Source organism: Cotesia typhae, unplaced genomic scaffold (genome assembly GCF_013202065.1).
Source record: "Cotesia typhae breed Kobodo isofemale line unplaced genomic scaffold, CoteBio_Ctyphae contig_22, whole genome shotgun sequence".
Lineage (NCBI taxonomy): Eukaryota > Metazoa > Arthropoda > Insecta > Hymenoptera > Braconidae > Cotesia > Cotesia typhae.
In genome coordinates, this window is record NW_027423728.1 from 2,784,762 (window position 1) to 2,809,992 (window position 25,231).

The 25,231-nt window shown below is 29.3% G+C and overlaps 3 protein-coding genes and 1 long non-coding RNA gene across 4 annotated transcripts in view; 3 read left to right on the forward strand and 1 right to left on the reverse strand.

Moving 5' to 3' along the window:
• The first annotated feature begins 1,948 nt into the window (after positions 1–1,948).
• Positions 1,949–4,579, forward strand: LOC141524385 (synaptic vesicle glycoprotein 2B-like). Its single transcript, XM_074238225.1, has 3 exons — positions 1,949–2,167; positions 2,795–3,124; positions 4,466–4,579. Exons 1-3 carry the CDS (start codon positions 1,949–1,951, stop codon positions 4,529–4,531), a joined length of 615 nt encoding a protein of 204 aa, XP_074094326.1. The 3' UTR covers positions 4,532–4,579.
• Positions 4,580–4,581: 2 nt separating this feature from the next.
• LOC141524379 (ubiquitin carboxyl-terminal hydrolase 31) lies at positions 4,582–21,473 on the forward strand. The gene is made up of 4 exons (XM_074238217.1): positions 4,582–5,663; positions 14,635–15,008; positions 18,224–19,634; positions 20,355–21,473. Exons 1-4 carry the CDS (start codon positions 4,797–4,799, stop codon positions 20,490–20,492), a joined length of 2,790 nt encoding a protein of 929 aa, XP_074094318.1. The 5' UTR covers positions 4,582–4,796; the 3' UTR covers positions 20,493–21,473.
• LOC141524386 (uncharacterized) lies at positions 10,726–13,325 on the reverse strand. The gene is made up of 3 exons (XR_012478696.1): positions 12,732–13,325; positions 12,630–12,668; positions 10,726–12,553 (listed from the first exon to the last, which is right to left on the reverse strand). It is a non-coding gene; the product is annotated as an uncharacterized LOC141524386 (long non-coding RNA).
• Positions 21,474–23,809: 2,336 nt separating the features above from the next.
• Tty (tweety) overlaps positions 23,810–25,231 on the forward strand; it is a 38,602-nt gene continuing 37,180 nt past the window's right edge. The window contains exon 1 of the mRNA XM_074259983.1: positions 23,810–23,904. The gene's annotated coding sequence lies outside the window, so the exon portion shown is untranslated. The remainder of the gene's footprint in view (positions 23,905–25,231) is intronic.

The window sequence follows — 25,231 nt, forward strand, 5'->3', positions numbered from 1 at the left end:
CTGTGTGTTTAGAATGGTTTGAAAGAACCAGTAGGTTCAAGTATTGAATTTGATCGCTGGGATCGAGTTGTGTTATAAGTTTGATCGCTGGGATCGAATCCTTGATCGCTGGGATCAAGTGGGTTATAAATTTGATCGCTGGGATCGAATCCTTGATCGCTGGGATCGAATCCTTGATCGCTGGGATCAAGTCGTGTTATGAATTGATCGCTGGTATCGAATCCTTGATCGCTGGGATCAAGTTGTGTTATGAATTGATCGCTGGGATCGAATCCTTGATCGCTGGGATCAAGTGTGTTATAAATTGATCGCTGGGATCGAATCCTTGATCGCTGGGATCAAGTCGTGTTATGAATTGATCGCTGGGATCGAATCCTTGATCGCTGGGATCAAGTTGTGTTATGAATTGATCGCTGGGATCGAATCCTTGATCGCTGGGATCAAGTGTGTTATAAATTGATCGCTGGGATCGAATCCTTGATCGCTGGGATCAAGTCGTGTTATGAATTGATCGCTGGGATCAATTCCTTGATCAGTGAGATCAAGTTGTGTTATGAATTGATCGCTGGGATCAATTCCTTGATCAGTGAGATCAAGTTGTGTTATGATCCTAGAGGATCGAATTAATTTTGATTTAAATGATTTGAATATTTTGTTTAAATTAGTAATTGAATATAGTTTTCTAATTTACGCGAGAATTTACTATTTAATTTAAATTACTTTCTCAATAACTCAACAAGCTATTAAATATATGAATTTATTAATGTACTTGTTTCTTGTAAATTTGATTTGAATTTAACAATTAACACGATTAAATTTAATTAAATAAAGCACATCAATGAAGTTAAGTTAATAATTACGATTGACTAAATTCAATTAACACTTGCAAAATATAACTAATTAACAATGATTTTAATTATAATTGAATATTATGAAACTGAATTGAAGATTCTTGACAAACTTTTGACAATGATAATTTATTGCGTCTAATTTATCACGCGATTGAAGACAATGGCCGCGATGCTAAACGCTAAGTACGACGTACTTTTTATTAGCGTCTTAAATATTTGACCACGAATTTATGTTAAGTTTAAAATTGATGCACAAATGTCGAATCAATGAATTTAATTAAGTATGAGAACTGATAATTAACTGATAATTAATTACGTTAGCAAATAATAAAACACAATGGAATAATTTCTTTGTCAGAGAGAACGCAGGTATATCGCACTAGTCACTAGTCCCAGTACAACTGCCGCTCATGGCGTCCCCACCGGCCTCGTGCCCCGGGCTTGCCGGTCTTCTTCCCGCTAAGTCATGGGGCGCATGTGCAGCCGCCATTTGACATCGCGTTCATAAGAACGATAATGAAAATTGCCATGAGAATAACCCATGTTAAATATAAAGTATAGATATTTAAAGTTTGAGTATACTCATAAGAGCACTCTAGTCAATCTCTTTTGTACCGACATCAAACAATTTTTTTATAAATAAATTGTCCGCTGCAAAATTTATAACTTTTTTTAAATTAGTCAAGGTCCACAATTTACAGTGCTCTTTACTTACCTCGCGGAATTTTCATCGGAAAAATACCGAGACAAATTACTTTCCTGGTTGGAGTTACCAGTTATTTTCGGAGCAATTATATGTGCAGGTAAAAAAAATTTTCTGAACAATTATAAAGACTTCTTGATTTTTAATCAGTTTTTCTGAAATAAAAGTTAAGTATTAAATAACTAATTGATTTTTTTACTAGTATACAGCATTAAATTATAATTACAATAATAGTTTTAGATTAATAGCGTAATAACAATAAAGTAAGGTTTTTAAATTACTCATCACAGCAGTTAATCAATAAATCAATGAACACTTAAATGAATAATTTAACTAACAATTACTTTAATTTTTTTTTTTTTTTTTTAAAGGCATCGGCTGGCTTATAATTCCAATGGAATTTACCTACATAACTTCAAGTATTTTTTTCTTCAACCCTTGGAACTTGTATAACTTGGTTTGTTCAATGGTGGCGCTTTTATCAGCATTTTTGGTGATGTTTCTGCCAGAAACCCCGAAGTATCTCGCGGAAACTGGACAGTATACAAAATTGATGGACGTCCTTTCACGAATGTTCAGAGAAAATACTGGAGGAACAGATAAGGAATACAATGTAATGATCTCTGTCTCTTTTCTACACAGATAAAAAGGTTCACTTGAGCCAAGAAAATATTTTTTTTCCTTATTACTTTCTTAAGTGAAAAAAAAAAATTTATAATTCCCAAAGTTATAGTTATTTGTGTTGAATCAGTTCCAAAAAAAGGTCCTTATGGTGACTATCATAAGTCCTTGGAGATTAATATAAAATCAATCGGATAGAAAAAATTAGTTTTATAAATAGATAATCTTGGGCCTGGTCAAAGCTTTTTTTTTTTTTTTTTAATTAACAAAATGGCAGCCTCAGGAAATTTTTTTCTAGATTTGCGGGAAAAAATCAACGGTTAATCTCAAGGTGAGAAAATTTTTTTCTCAGCTGAAGTAGGTAGCGCTGCTTCCCTAAAGTATCTAAAAATCTTGATCAAATATAAAAATTTATTGTATCAAGTATTTATGATAATTTGAATTAAGAAAAAATTACTTTCACCAAGAATATAATTTCAAGAAAAATTTTTACTTCGGCCAACTTTGGTCTTCCTTCAGGGACTCGAAAATTTTCTTGAACCGAGAATTTTGCTCTTCAGTCAAGAAATTTTTATTTCTGTGTAAGATCTTTTGTTATTTTCTGACTTAATTTTGATAGGAGCGCTTGAAAAAATTGCAACTCCCAGAAGTTAATGACTTGCTGGCAAAAGTAAAATCATCGACGAACGAATGCAAAGATAAATCAAGTTTCGTAAAATCGTTCATCAAGTTCATAAAGCAAGTAAAAGAAATAATGAAGCCACCTTATCTGAATAGAACATTAATTGTCTGCGTAGCAATGTATGGAACTACGTACTCCATTTTCGTAGTTATGTTGTGGACTCCAGAAATTTTTGATAGGTTTGCAATCTTTGAAGAAAAATATCCGAATACGAGTGCAAGTATTTGCGTTATTTCAGAAAAGCTTTATTCAAAAAATGCAACACAGGTATCAAAAACAAATTTATTAATTATGTATTCAATGTTTATACACAGAAAAAAAAATTTATTTGAATCAAGTAAATAATTTTTTGAAGAACTTGATCTTCTTGATTTGAGTAAAAAAATTCTTCAACTAAGCAATTTTTTTTGGCTTAAGTAAGATAGAAGGATTTGTTTATAGTTAAAAATATTTGTAAATATTTAATAAATCATTTATTAGAGACCACGTTTTAGTATTAAATAAATATTTTTTAATATTTAAAATGATTTATTTGTATTTAATAAATCTGATATTCATTTATTAAATATTAACAAATATTTTTAACTATAAACAAATCCTTCTATCAGTGTAGAAATTGTAAGAATTTATGAATGTAATTTTTTTTTATGAAAATTAATTTAGCAGATATTTAATACTTTTAAGAATTTTTTTAACAAACAAATTATAGCAAAAAAAATTAGAAAAAAAGATTGACGTGCAGAAATTTTAAAAAATTAAAAATGCAATTTTAAAAAATAATTTGAAACAAATTTGTGTTAAAAAAAAATAAAACAATTGTCACTATTATAATTTTTTAATAAATAAGTTTGCTCCGAAAAATTATTTCTGAAAAATTGCATTTTTTACTTTTTTAATTTTCTAAATGTCAATTTTTTGTTTTCATTTCTTTTTGCCATAATTTATTTGTTGAAAAATTTTTTTTAATTAATTATCTTCTGCTAAATTGATTCTGAATGACATTAAAGTTAACTGTCACTATTATAATTTTTTTTTTTTTAACAAATAAATTTGCTCTGAAAAATTATTTTGAAAAAATTGCATTTTTAATTTATTAAAATTTCTACAACTCCATTTTTTTAATAATTTTTTTTGCTATAATTTAACTGTTAAAAAAAATTAAAACAATTGTGGAGTGACCGCTAAATTTAATGTCATCGTTAAAGTTAGCTGTCACTATTATAATTGTTTTTTTTTGTTAAATAAATTTACTCCGAAAAATTGCAATGACATTCAAATTAGCTGTTACTTGATAATTTTTTAATTTTATTTACCAAACAAGTGTATTCCAAAAAATTGCATTTTTTATTTTTTAAAATTTTCACATGTTTATTTTTTTTCCTCATTTTTTTTTTTTTGCTATAATGTATTTATGACAAAAATTCTAAAAATTATCAAATACCTGCTTAATTAAATGACATAAAATTGCATTTTTTACTTTTTTAATTTTTTAAATGTCAATTTTTTGTTCTCATTTTTTTTGCCATAATTTATTTGTCAAAAAAATTTTTTAAATTATAATTATCATCTGGTAAATTGATTCTGATAGTAAATTTACCTTATCAACAGTTAGGTGTACAGAGTTTGATCGACAGCGCTGCGGCAGGAAAGGGAGTCACAGTAAACACACTATAACTTATGGAGGTCGCTTCAGCAAGTGAAATCGTGCAAGTGTTGTCTCATGATGTTGTCTTTTCAGTGTTAGTGACAAATGGCTGCCGTACATGCAAGGGTGTTATATACTCCGAATCGTTAGTTAAATACTTTAGAATCCGTCAATAATTACCTCAACAATTACCACTATGTAATCGACAAAACTAAAAGTTATCAAGAAGTGTATTGATAAATGATTATCAAGTGAAAAAGTTGAGCATCCCTTCCCCTGTGACAGTGGAAAGAAATGAGTATTGAGAAAATAGGCCCGGTGATGAAATCTGTGTCCGAGGGCGAGCTGGGTGTGGGAGAGGTTATACCAGAGACTAAAAATCGTGATACTAATTCACAATTAAAGCGAAAATTAACATTAACTAAAAATCAATTTCAAAACGCAACCAGGATGTCTCGTCGTAAATTCAAGCTGCGGGATTCCAAGGACGGCTCCAATAATGTGACAAGTGCGCGGGAAAATACCCGCAATAATATCCAGGTAGAGATTAATAGTCAGATTAAAATTACAGATGCTAATTATCCGGACAGACATCACACCAACAAGAAGATATTCCGTCCGCCTTCTTTGAAGAAAATAATCAATAAGGTGGTCCAGCGTATGTCTAATGTCGGTGTGCAGAATCACAAAGTCCCCAGGCACGACGAGTTCAAGTCCAGTGTCAACGATATTCGTGTTCCGCCTCCAAGACCGGCCCATATTCCCCCGGATCGTGTTCCTGGAGTTATTGGCCTGAGGAATCATGGTAACACGTGCTTCATGAATGCTGTTCTCCAGTGTCTCTCCCACACCGACATTCTGGCCGAGTATTTCGTCCTGGACCAGTACAAGGAAGACCTGTCGAGAAGAAATAAGCTAAATTCGAAGAAATATGGCACCAAGGGCGAAATCACTGAGCAATTGGCTCTTCTATTGAAGGCAATATGGAGCTGTCAATACGATCCTGAAATGAGCACTGCTTTTAAGAGTGTTGTTGATAAATATGGTAGTCAGTATCGAGGCAATTTGCAGCATGACGCTCAGGAGTTTCTTCTTTGGCTACTGGATAAAGTTCATGAAGACCTCAATCAAGCTACTAAAAAGAAATACAAGATTATTAAGGTATTTTTGTTTTCATTTTTATCATAATTATTAGTGACATTAAAGTTAGCTGTCACTTGACAATTTTTAAAATTTTTTTAACAAATAAAATTCTTCCAAAAAATTATTTTTAAAAAATTGCATATGTAGTTTTTTTTAAATTTCTAAATGTCAATTTTTTTTTGCCATAATTTATTTGTTAAAAAAATTCTTAAAATTATCAAATATCTGCTTAGTTAATTTGTATCAATTATTATTATTGTTAAAGATATTTTTAATTAATCTGTTAAAGATTTAGGTATGATTAATTTTTAAATATCTTTACTTGGTAGTTTTAAAGTCTAGGCAATACACAGATTTTTGTGTTTGTGTAATTTAATGCCAAGCTACAATGATTGTTTTTGTTAAACGAATATTACGATAACAAATGACGTAATAGTGTGGAGGACTGAGGAGAATGACTGCATTTGTAGAATGAATCATCATGGCTCAACTTAAGTATCGCTCAAGTCAATACATATTGTACTATGAGCGTAAATTATTTATTCTGACGGCTTGTATTTAGTTTTTTTTTTTTTTTTCAGCCGTGTTTGTGGGGATAGATTTCAATTCAACAATGAATGAGTTGGAAATTATAATAATGCATGATGGAAAAATATTTTTAAATTATTTCAGATAATATTTACACGATTTTTTGGGTGGAATCGAGTTAGATTTTTTTTAATTAAAAAAATGAATTTTAATATTTTTGTTTTTAACTTATAGACACAGAAATTCTAAACAATTTTTATCCTCAATAAAAAAAAGGTGTTTACTAGTTTGTTTTTAAAAATAAATTCATTCATTCTCTGGTTTTTTGTCGAGAATAATATGACCTAGAATAATTTTCTCTAACAATATGCAGTTTGTTTTAAACAAAAAATTTCCTGTCTACTATTTTTGTTATTATTTATTTTTACAATCCGCAGACTGATACGACGCCGATTAGCTATTATTAGACATAATTATGCAAGTTAATAACTGTCATTACTGAGAACAAATCATTTTAAAGTTCAAAGATTTTTTTTTTTAATAAAATACAAAAAGATTTTACTCTTAAAATATTTTAATATTAAAATTTAAAATGAAAAGTAGATTTTAATTTTTTTTTTTTTTTAAATAACTTTTTAAATTATTGAAATTTTTTATTTTAAATTAACTAATTAACCATTTAATAAAAAATATGATTAATTAATTCTGTTGATGTGTTTGAAAAAATGATTAATTCAAATAATCTATATTATTAAAAGAATAAGAAAAATTTTGTGTCCAGGATAGTCGTATGATAAAATCTGTTTTTTGAGTAAAATTTAGTGTCATTGTAAAGGTCTTGACTTGAATTTGTGCCTTTTTAAGGTTTCATATCATTTTCACCGATAGTCAATTTATTATGATAAGTATTTAGGCTGCAATCAAAAATTCTCAATTTCTAGATACATAATTAAGAAATTACCTATTATCTTGTGAATTACTGACATTTTTAATGATATAAGCTCATCCCGATGTTACACTCATCAAGTCCTTTCATTTGAATACTCACATCAATTTTTCATATATTTATATATATATATATATATATATATATATATATATATATATATATATATATATATATATATATATATATTTGAATATATAAATATATAAAAAATATATGAAAATGCATGTGGGTACTCAAATGAAAGCTCTTGATGAGTGTAACCTCGGGATGAACTCATATCTTTAAAAACGTCAATATTTAAGAAAGTACAGTGCAATTTAACAAAATTCATTATTTAATAAAGCAAAATTTTATTTATTTATAATTCACAAGTTACATAGTGACTGCTAGGTTGCTAATTTCTAATAAAATTTGAAAATTGAAAGATTATTTTACTATTTTTAATTTTAAATAGAAAAAAATATGAGTTATAAAATTTCCAACTTTTCAATTGTTTACTTATTTAAATTTAAAATCAAAAGTATAAATTTTTTAAAATCCAGGTGGCTAAATGTTTATTTTTGATAGTAAATTTATCGTTTACGAAACAAACAGGCCTTTTTACCTCTAACTACGACAATAAATTTTTATTTAACAAATAAGACTCAAAGGTTTAGTCTTTAAACGCTCAAGCGATTAGCTGTAATGAATAATAATCACGACCCGGAATTTTTAAGAAAACTCGGTCAGGGTCATTATACTTTCTGTTTTTTTTTTTTTTTTTTGTTTGTTTATGTCCTTCCTGTCATATCAAACTATATGTTTATGCATTTTCTTTTAAAAGCTCAGTATTTAGCAGTAATATTATAATTTATGCTAGTAAGCGGTAAATTAATGTCTAAATTATCGGAGCTTAGAGCCTGATGGGTGTTTCGTTATCAATAAATCTATTTTTAGATCAAACACCACTCGGGAGTTTAGTCGAGTGTTGGCTGGCTGTTATTTCTTTTTTTTATAATAAATGTGTAGTATTATAGTAAGCAAGTGATGAGAATAAAGTGAGGAAGGGACCCGTAACCTTGGAGCGCGCGATTCACCGGAGCCAATCAACAAGTTCTTCGTGTTCTCCAAACCGATGTTCTGTTATTTCATGTCGTCACACATTTATTGTACTGTTACTTATATTATTTAAATTTAACTCTATTTCCTCCATTATTAAGAGTAATTACCTAAATATATAACCATTTTTTAAAGAAGAAAGATAAACTAATTATTGTACAGGAAAAGTCAAAATTATATTTTGTTCTTAATAATAGATTTTAATTATTTAAAATAAAATATTATTATACCTGTAATAAAACTACCGTTAAAAACCCACTTACCGATTTATATTTATAAAATTGTACAATTTATCTGATTCAAAAATGATAAATTCAAAGTGTTACAAAAAAATTTATGTTGAAATATAAAACTACTTTAAATACAATGACCATCAGTTTAAAAGAATAGACAATATGTTTAAAAAGAATGTCAATATGTTTACTTGATAAATATGAGTTGAGAAATCTGATACACACTAATTTAGTCTGATTATAATGCGTGTGATGTAGCATATAGCCTTCGAGGTAGGTTGCGCATACGATGCCACAAGTGTCTCGTCCGATCAATTATCTCCTGTTCATCAAACTTGATACTGCCTGTTTAGTTATGTCTAATCATATATTTGTCATGTATTTATATATTTTTAATAATTATTCAACATTTATGGATAATTTATTCTGTAAATTCTGTCTTGGTTTTGACTAAATTTTCATTCTTAAAAACAACACTGTCTAAAAGTTAGAATTTATTATGTAAATGCCTGCATTTAAGTTTATTGATAACTAAACTAGTACTGAAATCAGAAAAAATTTAAACTTTTTTGACTTTGTTTAAAAAATAAATTGAAAATAAAAAAAAAATTTTACAAAAAATCACATTTATAAGTTTGAAAAATCTTGATGTGAAATTTAAAAAATTTTCTTTTTTTACAATAATTAAGTTACTTAAAAAAAAAAAGCCGAAAATTATCAAATGCCTGTTAGACAGATTCTAATGAAGTTAATATTAATGAAAAAATTAAAAAAAAAATTGACTTGAATCAAGAAAATAATTTTCAAGAATTTTATCTGATTCATTTGAATAGAAAAATTATTAAACTTAGAAACTTTGGTAATTATTTATATGTGGGGTCAACCCGATTCTTGGCCATAACTAGGTGAAAAATTTTCATTTTCAAAATTTTTTTCTGCTTGTTTTTATGGTGCATTTATGATAAAAAATCTCGTGAAAGGAAAAAATAAATATTTCGATAGCTTCTTCGCCTTTAAAATTTGGAAAAAATTTTGGCTCTAATATTTTTGGATAAAATTTCTGTTTTATTTTTTTTTTTATGTTTTTGATATTTATATTTTTTTTTAAAGTACATAAAAAAGGAACAATAAAAAAAAAGTTGATCAATTTGATGAAAAAAAAATTAACATGCACGGAAAGAACAAGATGACACTGGATATAATCCCAGATTATACTCAGTGATATCTGTGGTGAAAAAAATTTCAGATAGTAGCTAGTATAATCCAGATTATACTGGGTGATATCTGGATTATACTCATTGTAATCTAGATTATACTAGCTACTATCTGAAATTTTTTTTCACTCAGTATAATCTGGGATGATATCCAGTGTCATCTTGTTCTTTCCGTGTGGGCTAGCATGGGTTGAATCAGCTTGTAAATAATTACTGAAATTTTTCTTGGTTTAAGAAAATTTTACTTGATTCAAGAATTTTTTGTCTTGATTCAAGTTAATTTTTTTTTTTTTTTTTTTTTTTTTCAGTGTAAGATCCGCTAAAAACATTAAACTTGAGCCCAGGCAATGGCTGCGTTAAAATTTACTACGTTTAACCTAATGACCTTCCTTCGCTTCATTGTATCTAATGTTAACCTATGAATATTCTCAGGCGTGAATATAGTTACATGTTAACAAGGTTTAAGATTCCCATTGAGTTTATAAATATAATGTGTTAGTAAACTTGAACGTAACCAATTTCTTCCATTTCTTTATTTCTTCATAGTATGAATCGTACAATAATACAGTACAGTTGAGTACTGTAATAAAAAGAACAATAAAAAATTCTAAAAGCACTTTCTCCAATGTTAATGTAGCTGAGTTGTAAGACGTGAAATTTTCACGGACTGTGCGCTCAGCATTAATTAATGCTTGCATTTGCTGGATATCAAATAGTTCGGTATAAGCATTGGGTTTTGTACCCTAATATAATATAATAATACTATAATGCAAGATTTGATGATAGTATATTATCAGAGCTGCTGAAAGCACAAAATTTAGATATAATACTATACGCTGAGCTTGCTCAGCATTCCATTTTTTATTTTTATTTCTGTGTGTAATACCAACTACCAGTCATCAAGCATTGTCTCGCCTAACGATAAGATACCAGACATTCATTTGGTATTTATATAATGAGGACGTTTGATATTCATTGTCATTATTGCAGGCTTTTTTTTTTTTTTTTTTTTTTTTTTTTTTAATTAATTAGACCTATAACGGAGGTTATTTCGAGATGCTTCAATTCAGATATACTTAGTATAGTACCGTATGAGCATGATCATAATTTCTTCAAGGTTTCTAAGTATTAAGTTTAATCGGCAAAAGTTATAAAAAAACTTTTGAAGAAATGATAACGCTGAAGTCAAGAAATTTTAATGGTATTCTTGTAAAGATAATTTATAAATTAATTATCAGTTGATGGTGTAAATAAATTTGCATTAAATATCAAAAGAAGTCACATTAAAAAAGATTTAATATTATAAAATCACTTGTAATTAAATTGTACTTTTTAAATCAGCATTCATGTGAGAGTTTAAAATTTCATCGAGGTCAATTTCATTTTCGTCTTCATGAATTCACTAGGTCTATTTCATTCCGAACAAGTTAACAGTAATTTATTAATTGTAATTAGTCGAATTAAATCCTAAATATTACTTCATTAAATCATTTACTGTCAATGTCAATCTCTGTATTAAAATATTTTAATCCAAGCGAAGTTTTTGAGACATTTTTTTTATTCATCAATTTAACAATTTCGACTTTTACGTGAATCGTAGCAATAACAAAAAAATAATGTTTTTTGTATCTCTTATCTTGTATCTTGCGCATTCATGAAACTTGCACCGGAATAGTAATGATAAAAAAACCGGAAAAATAGGTTGTATAAACATCTATAAACTGAAAGCTAGTAAAAGTGGTAGTATAAAACCTCGCTGGAGGTCTTTGGCACGCTCACAGTAAAAAATTCAATTATTAACCGTTTTCTGACATTTCTTTAGTGTATTTTAGGTTTGATTAACCTCACTGTCATGCTGCAGGTCATGTTATAACCTTTAAATGCTCCGTTTTACTCACAAATTATATGTTTTCGGAAAATCTCTGTTTTTTATGTATATTACTGCTGAATAATTATTAATTATTAAATATGTTTTCACGAAATCTATATTGACAAATGAAGAGAAGATTCTTAGATATGCCTAATCGAAAAAAGCTATTTAACCAATAGACATTAAATTATTATCATAAAATGTATAGTTTTCCAGTTAATCTTTTAAATTGATAATATTATGAGAACATAATAAGTTTTCATTATAATCTATTTCTTGATTTAGTTAAGTAAATAAAACGTAATAATTGGATTATAGATTGACTAATTTGATATATTTAAAGTTGAATTCGATCTTGATTGCGTCTACAGAGATGACAATGTACAGAACTTAAGATCTTTTTTATTTTTCAAGGCCAACTTACAAAGAATTTCGATAATGTTGACACTATTTATCCGAGTTAATAAAAAATTATAAACGCCTTTAAACGTCTTTAAGTACAGAATTGCGGATAAAGGATGATGAAAAGTTGAAAAATTTTTTTACTTAAACACAAAAAAATTCAAACTCAAGTCCAGCGAAGCAAGTAATTGACAGTTAGCAAAAAATAATTAAATTATGTCACTTAAAGTGTAAATAAGCTGTATTAAAAACATGAAAAATAAATATTTGTTTTAAAAAAATTGAATTTTGTTGGAAACCACTGACTAAATTAAAAAAAATATCGTAAATTAATTGAGAAGAAATATTTAATAAAAATGTCTTTCCTGACATTAGACACAGCAATTTAGTAATATGCGATACCTTAAAATGTGAATGATTCAAGGACGTATCACATGACAATGACTCGATAACCGATTGTAATTAAATTAGATGAAGCCCACTAGCACTGCAGCCCATCACACGGCTCTTCACATGCGTTCTAGACTCTCAAGAGAAAAGTCGATAATTCGGTGTTGTCATAGTATTACTTGCTCTATATGCTCGATAATGCATTGTATGCCACATAACAGGATCTTTTGCAATAAATTAGCGCTTTAAAAATTGAATAATCTTTATGGTTAAAATGTAATTATCAATTATATAACAAACCTTGATTACGAAGTTGACAAAATTCTTATTAGATTAAATCTATGATTAAAAAAATTAATTAATGGAATATAAAGATCTATTAGTGTCAGAATATGTAATTACGTTTCAATTAAATGCTGATTCAGTTGTTGCGTAAGTGAATTTTTTCTTTCCGTTTCCGTATCTAGTTAAACCTTGAAATAGTTTCACATTATTATAATTGTAATTGTATTGTGGGTGTGTAGCTGAACGACCGGAATATTACAATAGTACGCGTGACAAATATTTGTCTGTCAGACGGCACATTCACGATGACGCGGAAGTCTATGTAAATTGTGTCTATATAAGTACAGATAAAAAAAAAATACAAATGATCTCTGAAACAATAGAGTTGATAAATCGGTAACATGTTGAGGTTTATGCCAGCACTACTCACGTCAGCCGGATAAAAAAAATAAATATCGATTCTCGGGATATAAAGATAACAACTGAGCTGAATGAATGAGGGGAAGATTACCGGGTGCATTTTTATTTTACAGGAAGTTTTTGTTTTAAAAGATAATATACTTAATTATTGAAAAATCTTTGAATTTTCACTTTTAAATGTTTTGCTAATAATTAATCATCGGTTAGATCTAACGCCGATAAAGATTTTTATAGGTAATATTAAATTATAAAAATTTATTTTTTAAATACGCTTTTGTTAGCTTGACCTGTATTTATTTATTTATTTATTTATTTATTTATCTATCTATCTATTAACGTAACAGAATCTTTAAACGTAATTTTTACCGACTTTATATTAACACTTTTGCCGTCTGTTTAATTTGAAAACTTGCACACAAATTTAATAACTTTATTCTAGTATTCTGATCAGGATTATTAGGATAAAAAAAATTATTAAAAAAAAAAAATTTCACTTGCAGTTTTTTTAAATGTAAGCCTACACGGAAAGAACAAGATGACACTGGATATCATCAGATTATACTCAGTGATATCCGTGGTGAAAAAAAATTTCAGATAGTAGCTGGTATAATCCAGATTATACTGGGTGATATCTGGATTATACTCATTGTAATCTGGATTATACTGGCCGATATCTGGATTATACTCATCATAATCTGGATTGTACTAGCTACTATCTGAAATTTTTTTTCACTCAGTATAATCTGGGATGATATCCAGTGTTATCTTGTTCTTTCCGTGTACATGGAAAAAAAAAAAATAGAAAAATTACATTATATAATGTAACGTAGCGCTTCATGTAAAAAACTGGAAAAATTACAGTTTTCGATTGTAATTATTACAGATTTTATAAGAATTACATTGTAAAATGTAAATATTATATAGGAAGCTCTGAAAATTAACATTCAAAGTTTGAATTTAGAAAAATGTTTTTTTGAACTGCAATTTTTCTAGTTTTTTTTATACGAAGCGATGCTTATTGCTATTTATAATGTAATTTTTCGATTTTTCTTTTTTCCGTATACGCAACTTTTAATATCACTTTGTTTAAAACTAATAAAATATTTGCAATTGATATCAAGCACCCGAAATTTTTTTTACATTAAAATTTATTTTTTTTTAATAACTCTATTATTATTTTAATCTTTTTGAAAATTATTTAAAACAATTTTTATTTTTTTTTAACTATTAAAAAATGTTATTTAATTTTTAAACTATTTATTTATGATTAAAAAAAGTTTATGATTCGAGAGGTAATACTCTGAATCATTAAAATCTTTGGCTTTTTATTTGTAAATATTTTGTTAATTAATCCACGGTAAAATTCATTGCTGATAAAGATTTTAATGTCTAAGATAAAATTTTTTTTTATAAATGTGTTCTGATATGCGGTGAAGTTTAAAAATTATCAGTTTTGTTATTGATTAAAATTTTTCAAACGTTATCGGATTGCAACAAATAATTTTTATCTTAAATTATATAACTTATCAACAGATTCTATCAAAGTTAATAATAAAATGATTTATTCTTGAAGAACTAACAGTAAAATAAATTGTTTCAGAATTCCTTTGGTCGACCAGATGAGCAAGTAGCTTACGAGACGCTAGCAAACCATGAGAGGTGCAATCACTCGTTTGTCCATGCAATATTCCAGGCGCAATTTCGTTCAAGTTTAACATGCCCAAGTTGTCGCCGACAATCCAACACATTTGACCCTTTTCTTTGTATCTCAGTTCCAGTTCCTCAGCAGCACCGTCAAATAAATTTGTACGTCAATGTTTTGTATACTTCGCAACAGCCTCGGCAAGTTAGAATCGGGGTCAGAGCTAATCAAATGGCGAATGTTAAAGAGCTGAGGGAGATCCTAGCTAGTGATACCGGCATTGACGAGAGCCACATGCTGCTCACTGAAGTCCACGATGAAGGCTTCCATCGGTAAATTATCATCCATTTATATTCTATTCAATTTTTATTTGCTATCAAGTTATTTTATTTTTAAAGAATTTCAATTGCTGCTTGTGCTAAAATAATAATAATAATAATAATAAATATCTATGTTATCAAAAAAATAAGAAAAATTTTGTCTCCAGGATGGTCATATGATAAAATCGGTTTTTTTAGTGAAATTTAGTGTCATTACAAAGGTCTTGACTTGAATTTGTGCCTTTTCAAGGTTTCATATCATTCTCTTCGATAGTCACTTTATTGTGATAATTATTTAGGCTGCATTCAAAAATGCTCTATCTCTAGATACATAAATAAGAAATGACCTTGTATCTTGTGAACTATTGACATTTTTAAAGATACAAGCTCACCCCGACATTACATTCATCGAGACCTTTCATTTGAGTACCCACATCAATTTTTGATATATTTAATTTATTTATATATATGAAAAATATATCAAAATGCATGTGGGTACTCAAATAAAAGCTCTTGATGAGTGTAACATCAAGACCAGCTTATATTTTTAAAAACGTCAATATTTAAGAAAATACAGTGCAATTTAACCAAAGTCATTATTTAATAAAGCAAAATTTTTTTTATTCGTAGTTCACAAGTCACGGGAGTCACATAGTGACTGCAAGGTTGCTAGTTATTATTATTATTATTATTTTTATTTAAAGACATTTTTCTTTCTTATTATTGCATAATATATTGTTTAATAATTCTTCTTATTTAAAAAAAAAAAACACACTGTGTTATATTATATTATAATACTAGCTGTTACCCGCCCGCTTTGCTGGGCGTTTACAGAATTGTATTTATAGATTTAAATTTGAAATTTGATTGGAATGTTATATTGACTTAGAGATTCCAAATTCCATCGGAGTAACATTTACCTTTTATCCACGTGATCCTTCTAGCTAATATGTATTGTAACTTTCCATGTGCAATTAATATAACATTCCCGTGGCTTTCTTGAAAAAATGAATAACAATTCATACAACGAAAAAAATTTTAAATGAGCATTGGAAATTTCAGTTAAAGTTATATTGTAGGTCTCATAAGTGAAGTTAAAATCTGCCTAGGTCAAAGTCCAGCGAATTTTGTTGTTAATTAAAATTTTCTCCGTAATAACAACAATTCATCGATTAATGATCAATAAAAATAAAATGTATGTTAATCTCTTAGTCCGTTGACTCAATAGTTACATATGAAGTAAAATTTTAGAAACCTTATAATGATGACTTTTTATCCGCTGCTAAAGAGACGATTGTTGTAAGAAAATATAATTATTAAGAAAGAAAAAAATTTTAATTGGTTGTCCTTGGAGGCCATCCCTGTGATCTTTTGTTTCTCCTAAGATTCTATTAAATTTTATATCTATAGGAACAATGTGAATTTTTTGACAAACATCACTCCCGCACTCCTATGTAGGGGAGGAATTTCGTACGATCCTATTTGAAATGATTTCTACATTGTAAACAAAAAGTTCCAACAAAAGTTTGAGGCCATAAAAACTATTGTTTAAAAATAAGAGATTTTCATTGTTAACGCACGCGTAATCCCTTTTGAAGTCAGAATTCGAGCAAAGCTATTTCTAGCTGAATTTAACATCATATGTGAATTTATTTTGTTATTAATACGCTGAAAAATATGTAACCTTGAAATTATTAAAATATTTTTAACCGAGAACACCATTTTAAACAAATAAATTTTCTTGAGTCAATAGAAAAAATTATTGCCTCAAGGATAATTTCTGGGCAACAATTGATATCGCGACATGTTAAATGCGTAAGAATTATGAGGTAGATGTGTAGGAGGAGGTGGGTAGATCAAAAGTATTTTCAAATTCAAGGTTTGCAGGAGCTAAAGCTCGGATATTAAAAATCTTAATTGTTAACACCTACCCCCGCAATCCATATTATAAGTAGGCTATTATAAAATCCGCTCTTATAGCATTCCTACATTACATACAAAAGATTCTTATCACATTTAAAACCTGTAGAAGCTATAGCTTGGAAATTAAAAATCTTAATTGTTAACACCCACCCCTGCAATCCATTTTGAGAGTAGGTTGTTATAAAATTCGCTCTTACATCATTTTGAAATCACTTATAGAAGATTCCTACCAAATTTGAGAACGATGGGAGTTATAGCTTGAAAATTAAAAATTTTCATTGTTAATAGCCACCCCGCAACCCTTTATGGGGGTGAGATATCGTGAAATTTGTTCATAGATAATTTCAACATCTCTTACAAAAGATTCCTACCAAATTTGGAGTCGATAGGATTAATAGTTTAAAAACGGGAATTTTTCATTCTTAACGCCCCGCAAACCCCTTTGGGGAGAAATTTCTTAAAATTTGTTCTTAGCTGACCTCTACATGGTAAAAGTAATATTCCTACGAAATTTCAAGTCTCTAGGTCTTTTAGTTCCAGAGATATCGTGATGAGTCAATCTACCTATAGAACAGCTCCTATATTTTTCATTGTTAACGCTCCCGCAAGTTCCTTTGGGGATGGAATTTCTGAAAATTTGTTCTTAGCTGACCTCTACATGGTAAAAGTAATATCCCTACTAAATTTGAAGTCGATGGGAGTTATAGCTTGAAAATTAAAAATTTTCATTGTTAAAAGCCACCCCCGCAACCCCCTGTGGGGGTGAGATATCGTAAAATTCGTTCATAAATTATTTTTACATCATTTACAGAAGATTTCTACCAAATTTAGAGTCGATAGGATCTTTAGCTTGAAAATTAAAAATTTTCATTGTTCAAAGTCACCCCCGCAGCCCCCATGGGGGGGTGAAATATCGTGAAATTCATTCATAGATTATTTCTACATCTCCTACAGAAGATTCCTACCAAGTTTGGTGTCGATAGGAGCTATAGTTTAAAAACGGGAATTTTTCATTGTTAACGCCCCCGCAACCCCCCTTGTGGGTGGAATTCCGTAAAATCCGTTCTTAGCTGACCTCTACTCGGCGAAAGGAATATTCCTACCAAATTTCAAGTTTCTAGGTCTGATGGTTCCCGAGATATCGTGATGAGTGACTATATAGATAGGAATCTCTTATATATATATAGATTTCATGTACCTTTTGACTATCAGGGGACTTTGTCCTACAGCCAATCAATAAATTACATTCACATTATTGTTATGAAATTTTTTGAATTTCTAAAAATGAAAATTTTTTTTTCTAGAACTTTTTCCGACTGCCAGCCACTGTCAGTAATAACTGAGAACGACCCTTTATATTGCATAGAGCTGCCACAGTTGAAAGAACCAACCGAGCAAGCATACATCCTGCTGGTCTGGGTGAATGTCCTGGTGAAAGGTGACCTGAAAGAGCGATTTGGTAGCCCTTATACAATGCAAGTATCTCGAGAAACCTCCTACGAAGACTTACAGAAGCTCCTTTTAAAAGAAATGCACACTTTGCTGACTGACGACGTGCTAACTTCAAGCCAGAGTTCCGGTCTGTTCAACATCCGTGTAGCAGATCCTGCAGCTACTCCTGTCCAAGACGAGCATCCTTGCATTGATCCCTGTGTAGAACACCCTCTCTACACGGAGCAAATCGAGCAAGCGTTGGCCCTCTGTGCTGACGACTCTGGTCCCCAGCACGTCAAGCTGATCCTCGAGTGGGATGAAGCTACCAAAGTGAGCATCATTAACGACGACACCGATCAAATAGAAGAACACGCGAGTGTTAAACAGCTGAAAACTACTGCTGAGCTTGGAGGCACGGTAACTCTGGAAGAGTGCTTTGAGTTGTACACTCGCGAGGAAATTTTGGGCGCGGAGGATGCTTGGCACTGTCCATCCTGCAACAAGAAGCAGGAAGTCGTCAAAAAACTCGGTCTTTGGTCTCTTCCTGACATCCTGGTAATTCACCTCAAGCGATTCCGTCAGCAAGGGAAACAGCAGTCGACTTCCAAGTTGACAATGTTGGTAGATTTTCCTCTCTTTGGGTTCGATATGACTCCACACCTCGCCCACGGTGGGATTCAGAATCACACGAACAACGCAACTCTGGGAAGTCTCGGGTGGTCGCCCTGGAAAAAACCCAGAACGAGACAACACAGTGCACCGATAAAATATGAAGATAATGTATACGATCTGTACGCCATTTGCAATCACCACGGGCAAGATCTTCAAGGAGGTCATTACACGGCGTTCTGTAAGAACCCGTATGATAGTCAGTGGTACTGCTTTGATGACACGCGCGTAGAAGGTGTTACTGAGACTGGCCTGGTTACTAATTCGGCCTACATGTTGTTCTACCAACGGCGAAGTAGTAATTCAACGGGGAATTCCTCAGCTGCCTCGACGAGCTCCACTGGCTCCGGGCTAGACCACTGGGTCTCTAGGATGCCGCCCTTTAATTATAATAACAAGAACTCGATTAACTTTTCTAATAACAAGCAAAGCAAGTCACAGGAGATTCTGTGTCAAGACAAGATTGTTGAAGAGAAAAATATTAATAACTTTAACAGAGGGTGTAGGAATTACGCTACTCTGCAGCCCCAGAAGAGAAATGTCGCGACGGAAACTGAAACTGGGGAGATTGATCACTATTCGGATGATGAAGCTCCTTTAAGGCGAGAATGGGTAAGCTTTTTTTTTAAGTAAAACTATTTTGACAGTAAAATTAATAATGCTGAACATCTGAACAAGATATTTTATCATTTTTGGGAGTTTTGTAACAAATTAATTTATGATCAAAAAAATGCTTTCAAGAATTTGACTGATAATTTTTTTATTAAATTATTTTTATTATTGAGAGAATAAGAAAATTTTTTTTTTCAGGATAGTCATAATATAAAATCGATTTTTTTAGGAAAATTTAGTGTAATTGCATAGGTCGTGACTTGAATTTGTGCCTTTTCAAGGTTTCATTTCATTTAGAAACATAATTAAGAATTGGCCAAATATCTTGTGAACTACTAATATTTTTAAAAATGTAAGCTCATCCCGACATTACACTCATCGAGACCTTTCATTTGAGTACCCACATCAATTTTTCATAAATTTCATATATTTATATATATGTATATCTGAAAAATATATGAAAATGCATGTGGGTACTCAAATGAAAGCTCTTGATGAGTGTATCATCGGGATGAGCTTGTATCGTTAAAAACTTCAATAGTTAAGAAAGTACAGAGCAATTTATAAAAGTCATTATTTAATAAAGCAAAATTTTAATTTTTTTAGTTCACAAATCACGGCAGTCATATAGTGACTGCAAGGTTGCTAGTTTTTTACATTAATTTAGTTATAAAAAAAAAAAAATTTAAGTTAAGTATTAATTTTAAAAAACCTTTTTAGGCCTCACCAAAACCAATAAGAAAGACGTCATCAATAACTTTGACAGCGAACCAGCCTGCAATTAACCACTTCAATACTGTGGTGATTACTTCAACCAACGATTCGGAGACTGCAGTAATCCACGAATCGACTTTGTAACGGACAATTTGAGCCAGATGAAACTCTGGCTACCTCACATGGATGCGGGATTTATTAAACGGTTTATTAATGTGCAGAAAGATAAACAATTCCAACGAATTTTGTATTTGCTAATAGTTGTTTAGAATATTTTAATACTTGAGATCCAAATATTTACGCTGATAAACAATTAATTGAGCGGGTTATGCGTTAAGAATGTGTGTAAATAGATATTATGATCTGGTATTTGACAACGCAAGTCCGTGACAATAAGCAAATACGTTGATAAACTTTTAAGTCTAATGTGAGTGGATAAGTATGAGTATGTTATTACTTTTATTATTACTATAACTATTATGATTACTATTAATATTGATATAAATTTGTTTATGTGAGAATTTTCCAACATATTTGACTGTGAATTAATGATAAACGCGTTTAGTATTGAGCCGCGATTTATAGTTAAATTGATATAAACAAACCAGCTCGATTTTCTTATGAACTAACAAAATAGCCGCGGCGCTTTTAGACATTTAACATTTATAATGTATTTATATCACCTACCATACTAGTGGCCTTACTCTATCAAATAATATTTTTAAAAATTATTATTATTATTATTATTATAATTATTCAAATTTTCTTTTTCCACAATTATACTTGTAATATAATTATTCATGTAATGTATTAAGCATTTCTAAAGTATCATGCACCAGTTAGTGTGAAGAAAATTTTTACAACAAAAAGTTACTAAATTTAGACAATCGGATATTTTTTTTTTTTAATTTTATGAACGATATTAAACTTTTAATTATTTATAAACGATGTTACAAAAATTTTTAAAATAGAATTAAAAATTTTAATTTTTATTGATTAAAAAAAATATCAAGTTGATTGATTTAAATAACGTGCTGTAAAAATTTTGCTCAACACGAAAATAAAACAGAAGTTTATAATGAAATTAACAGAGCCAAAATGTAAAAAAAAAAAAAAAAAATTATATATCAATAGTCTGACAATGATAATGTTATTTACACTAGATACAGTACGTACTGTACGGATTTCTTCCTCTAATAGAATACTTTGGTGATTTTAGACTGTTTGAGTAATTATAACAAGAACAAACAAGTTAATAAATTTAACTAAGTAATAATAGTAATGACCGATGATCTTTTTAAACAAGTAACTACTTTAAGCTTAAACTATAAACTGTTGGTTGATAATTTTGTTTTTTTAACAAATTTTATTTTTTTTTTCTGTTTGATTTGTTATCACGTATTCTCGATTCAATTTTGATTAACTTATTCGAAGTCGAAATTATAGTGAGAATATTTAATAACGTTTATATAAAAATATATAAATGTAAATATTACATATAAACAGATTAAAGTGTAGTAACAAATATTTAAGTTATTTTGAGGTAACAATTTTATTACTAGTCAAGTAAAAAATATAATATTTGGACTAAAGTATAAATCAAGTAAATATACGATATCAAATTTTATTTCAAACTTTTAATTATTATCAAATATATATATATATATATATATATATATATATATATATATATATATATATATATATATAAATATATAAATATATCAATGTATTTTTTTTTAATATAATAATAATGTACGTTCGTTAAACTGACTGATTGTAATTTTGTTAAATAAACGAAATATATTCCATGCATTTGAAAAAAATTTGCTTAATTTTAAGTAAAACTCACTTAGTATCCAAATTTGAAAAAATTGAGTTATTTTTTTTTCATTTTTTTTATTTTCATGAATTTAGTTGCATACATAGAAAATTAAATGCCAATTGGGCAAGTATTTTTAAATTTATAAGCATATCTCTTGAGCCATTTAAGAACGTTAGCACTTCAATGGAATTAAGACTGGACAATTTTAAACACTTTTTGATTTAAAATATAGATATTTTCATAATTTTTTTTAACAAATTACTTAATAAATTCTTAATGTATAATATTAAGAGAATAAGAAAAATGGTGTGTCCAGGATAGTCATATGATGAAATCGGGTTTTTTAGTGAAATTTAGTGTCATTCCAAAGGTTTTGACTTAAATTAGTGCCTTTTCAAGGTTTCATATCATTCTGACCGATAGTCAATTTATTATGATAATTATTTAAGCTGCATTCAAAAATGCTCTATCTCTAGATACATAATTGAGAAATAACCTTGTATCATGTGAACTATTGACATTTTTAAAGATATAAGCTCACCCCGACATTACATTCATTGAGACCTTTCATTTGAGTACCCACATCAATTTTTCATATATTTATATATATTATGTATATGTATATATGAAAAATATATAAAAATGCATGTGGGTACTCAAATGAAAGCTCTTGATGAGTATAATATCGGGATGAGCTTATATCTTTAAAAACGTCAATATTTAAGAAAGTACGGTGCAATTAAACATAATGAAAAAACGACCTTGTATCTTGTGAAATATTGCCATTTTTAAAGATATAAGCTCATCCCGACATTACACTCATCGAAACCTTTTATTTGAGTACCCACATTAATTTTTCATATATTTATATATATTATGTATATGTATATATGAAAAATATATGATAATGCATGTAGGTACTTAAATGAAAGCTCTTAATGAGTGTAACATCGGGATGAGCTTATATCTTTAAAATCGTCAATATTCAAGAAAATACAGTGCAATTTAATAAAAGTAATTATTTAATAAAACAAAATTTAATTTATTTATAGTTCACAAGTCACGGAAGTCACATATAACTGCAAGGTTGCAAGTATATATAAATATAATTTTTTAGAGTTTAAAATATTGATGTTTCAAATTGAAGATATCATCTTCACGGAAAACAAATTTTTTCTAAACAAATGCCGTCCTGAAGATTGTCTACTAGAACTGTAAAAATGATTATTGACAAAAAAAAAAAAGATCCTATTTTTAAATTTACCAGTAACTAATTTATCTACATCAATTGTTCATATTAATTAATTATAAAGCTGCAGAAAAAAAATCCCAAGCTTCCAAGTGCGCATAACCTCTCATTAATATTAGTGTCTTTTTCCATTTGAAAAATCAAAATATTTGAAAAAAATTAAAAAGAACCTACATGAACAACGAACCAAAAATGAACTTTTATTTTAATCACTTCCACAATGATTTTTTTCCAATTCAATATATCTTCTTTCACAATTTTCATCAACTGTCTCAAAAATCAAACAAAAACTACGAATTCTCGGTAGGAAGTTGAAAGTCGCGCCAAGTTGGCAGCGCGCCACGATTGGTCGAAAAAACCGCGGCCATGTTTCTTGACAAAATACAACCGGTCAGTCGTATTCAGTCGAGCTGCGAGCACCGTTGTGCAAACATCAGTGTCATTGTGTATGGAAAGTTACTAAAATTGGACTAAACACTCAGGTAAGTCCCAACTTTAATTACAAAAACAATAGCAATGATATTCACAATTATACGTGTATTTAAAATTTTAATTAAAATTAAATGGCAATTCCAAGTAATTAAATAAATAAATTCCCAAACTGTGAGTAAGAAAAACGGATCTCCAGATCCGATCCAGAAATTGTTGGATATTGCTATTTATAAATATTGAGAAGAATATATAATATACAATATATAACATAATATATTTATATTTATATTGATACTTCCTGTGAAACTTCCGCGATCGGGCTCGGCGTTCCTCGTCTCGTAATAATACATCGGGGATTATCCCCAGGGTAATCCGTAACAAGTCAGCGCCGCTCCCTCGAGGAAGACGGGACCAGGTGGCGCTCACAGTTGGCTCTTGTGCTTGTGCCTTGTGTGTATAAAACTCCTAGGGATCGATACACGGTACACCCGTGTACATACATTTATATATATCCGTACTGAAACAGATATATATTTATTTATATACATATACATGCATCCAGGATCATTTATCCATAGGATGAGGGCTAAGTAGTTCGAGTGTTATGTGGGAGTAGAGTACGCGTGATATTGCGTGTGTTGACTACTCATAGAAATAAAAATTAAAAAAAAAAAAACACCCACACATCGGACATTCACCGACTAAACATAGACATACATCATACATCCTTATTCTTATCATTATCCTTATCCATGTACTCTGTGCTCTTAATATAATACTTGATGTACTATCGCACATCACCATGACTAGTATATGGGTACAGGGTACCCACTGCAGTAGTGGGTAGTAAGATTGTAAATTGTCAATTGTTCGTACAATAATAATAATTATAATCATAGTGGTGCTGAGTACTTTTGTGTGAAGCGTTGGAATTTTATTTTTTGTAAAGTTTAATTTTTATTTATCACAAACAAAAATTACACGGAAAGAATAAGATGACACTGAATATCATCCCAGATTATACTCAATGACATCTGTGGTGAAAAAAATTTCAGATTGTAGCTAGAAAAATCCAGATTATACTGTGTGATATCTGGATTATACTCATTATAATCCAGATTATACTGTATGATATCTGAATTATACTCGTTATAATCTAGATTATACTGTATGATATCTGGATTATATTCGTTATAATCCAGATTATACTGTATGATATCTGGATTATACTCGTTATAATCTAGATTATACTGTATGATATCTGGATTATATTCGTTATAATCCAGATTATACTGTATGATATCTGGATTATACTCATTATAATCTGGATTATACTAGCTACTATCTGATAAATTTTTTCACTCAGTATAATCTAGG

What these genes read in the sequence shown, in the direction of transcription:
- LOC141524385 (XM_074238225.1), top strand. Translation starts at nt 1,949, where the DNA reads ATGGAATTTACCTACATAACTTCAAGTATTTTTTTCTTCAACCCTTGG. An exon ending in GAACAGATAAGGAATACAAT is followed by an intron (nt 2,168 to 2,794) that starts GTAATGATCTCT and finishes TAATTTTGATAG; the next exon opens with GAGCGCTTGAAAAAATTGCA. An exon ending in ATTCAAAAAATGCAACACAG is followed by an intron (nt 3,125 to 4,465) that starts GTATCAAAAACA and finishes CCTTATCAACAG; the next exon opens with TTAGGTGTACAGAGTTTGAT.
- LOC141524379 (XM_074238217.1), top strand. Translation starts at nt 4,797, where the DNA reads ATGAGTATTGAGAAAATAGGCCCGGTGATGAAATCTGTGTCCGAGGGC. An exon ending in AGAAATACAAGATTATTAAG is followed by an intron (nt 5,664 to 14,634) that starts GTATTTTTGTTT and finishes AAATTGTTTCAG; the next exon opens with AATTCCTTTGGTCGACCAGA. An exon ending in CACGATGAAGGCTTCCATCG is followed by an intron (nt 15,009 to 18,223) that starts GTAAATTATCAT and finishes TTTTTTTTCTAG; the next exon opens with AACTTTTTCCGACTGCCAGC.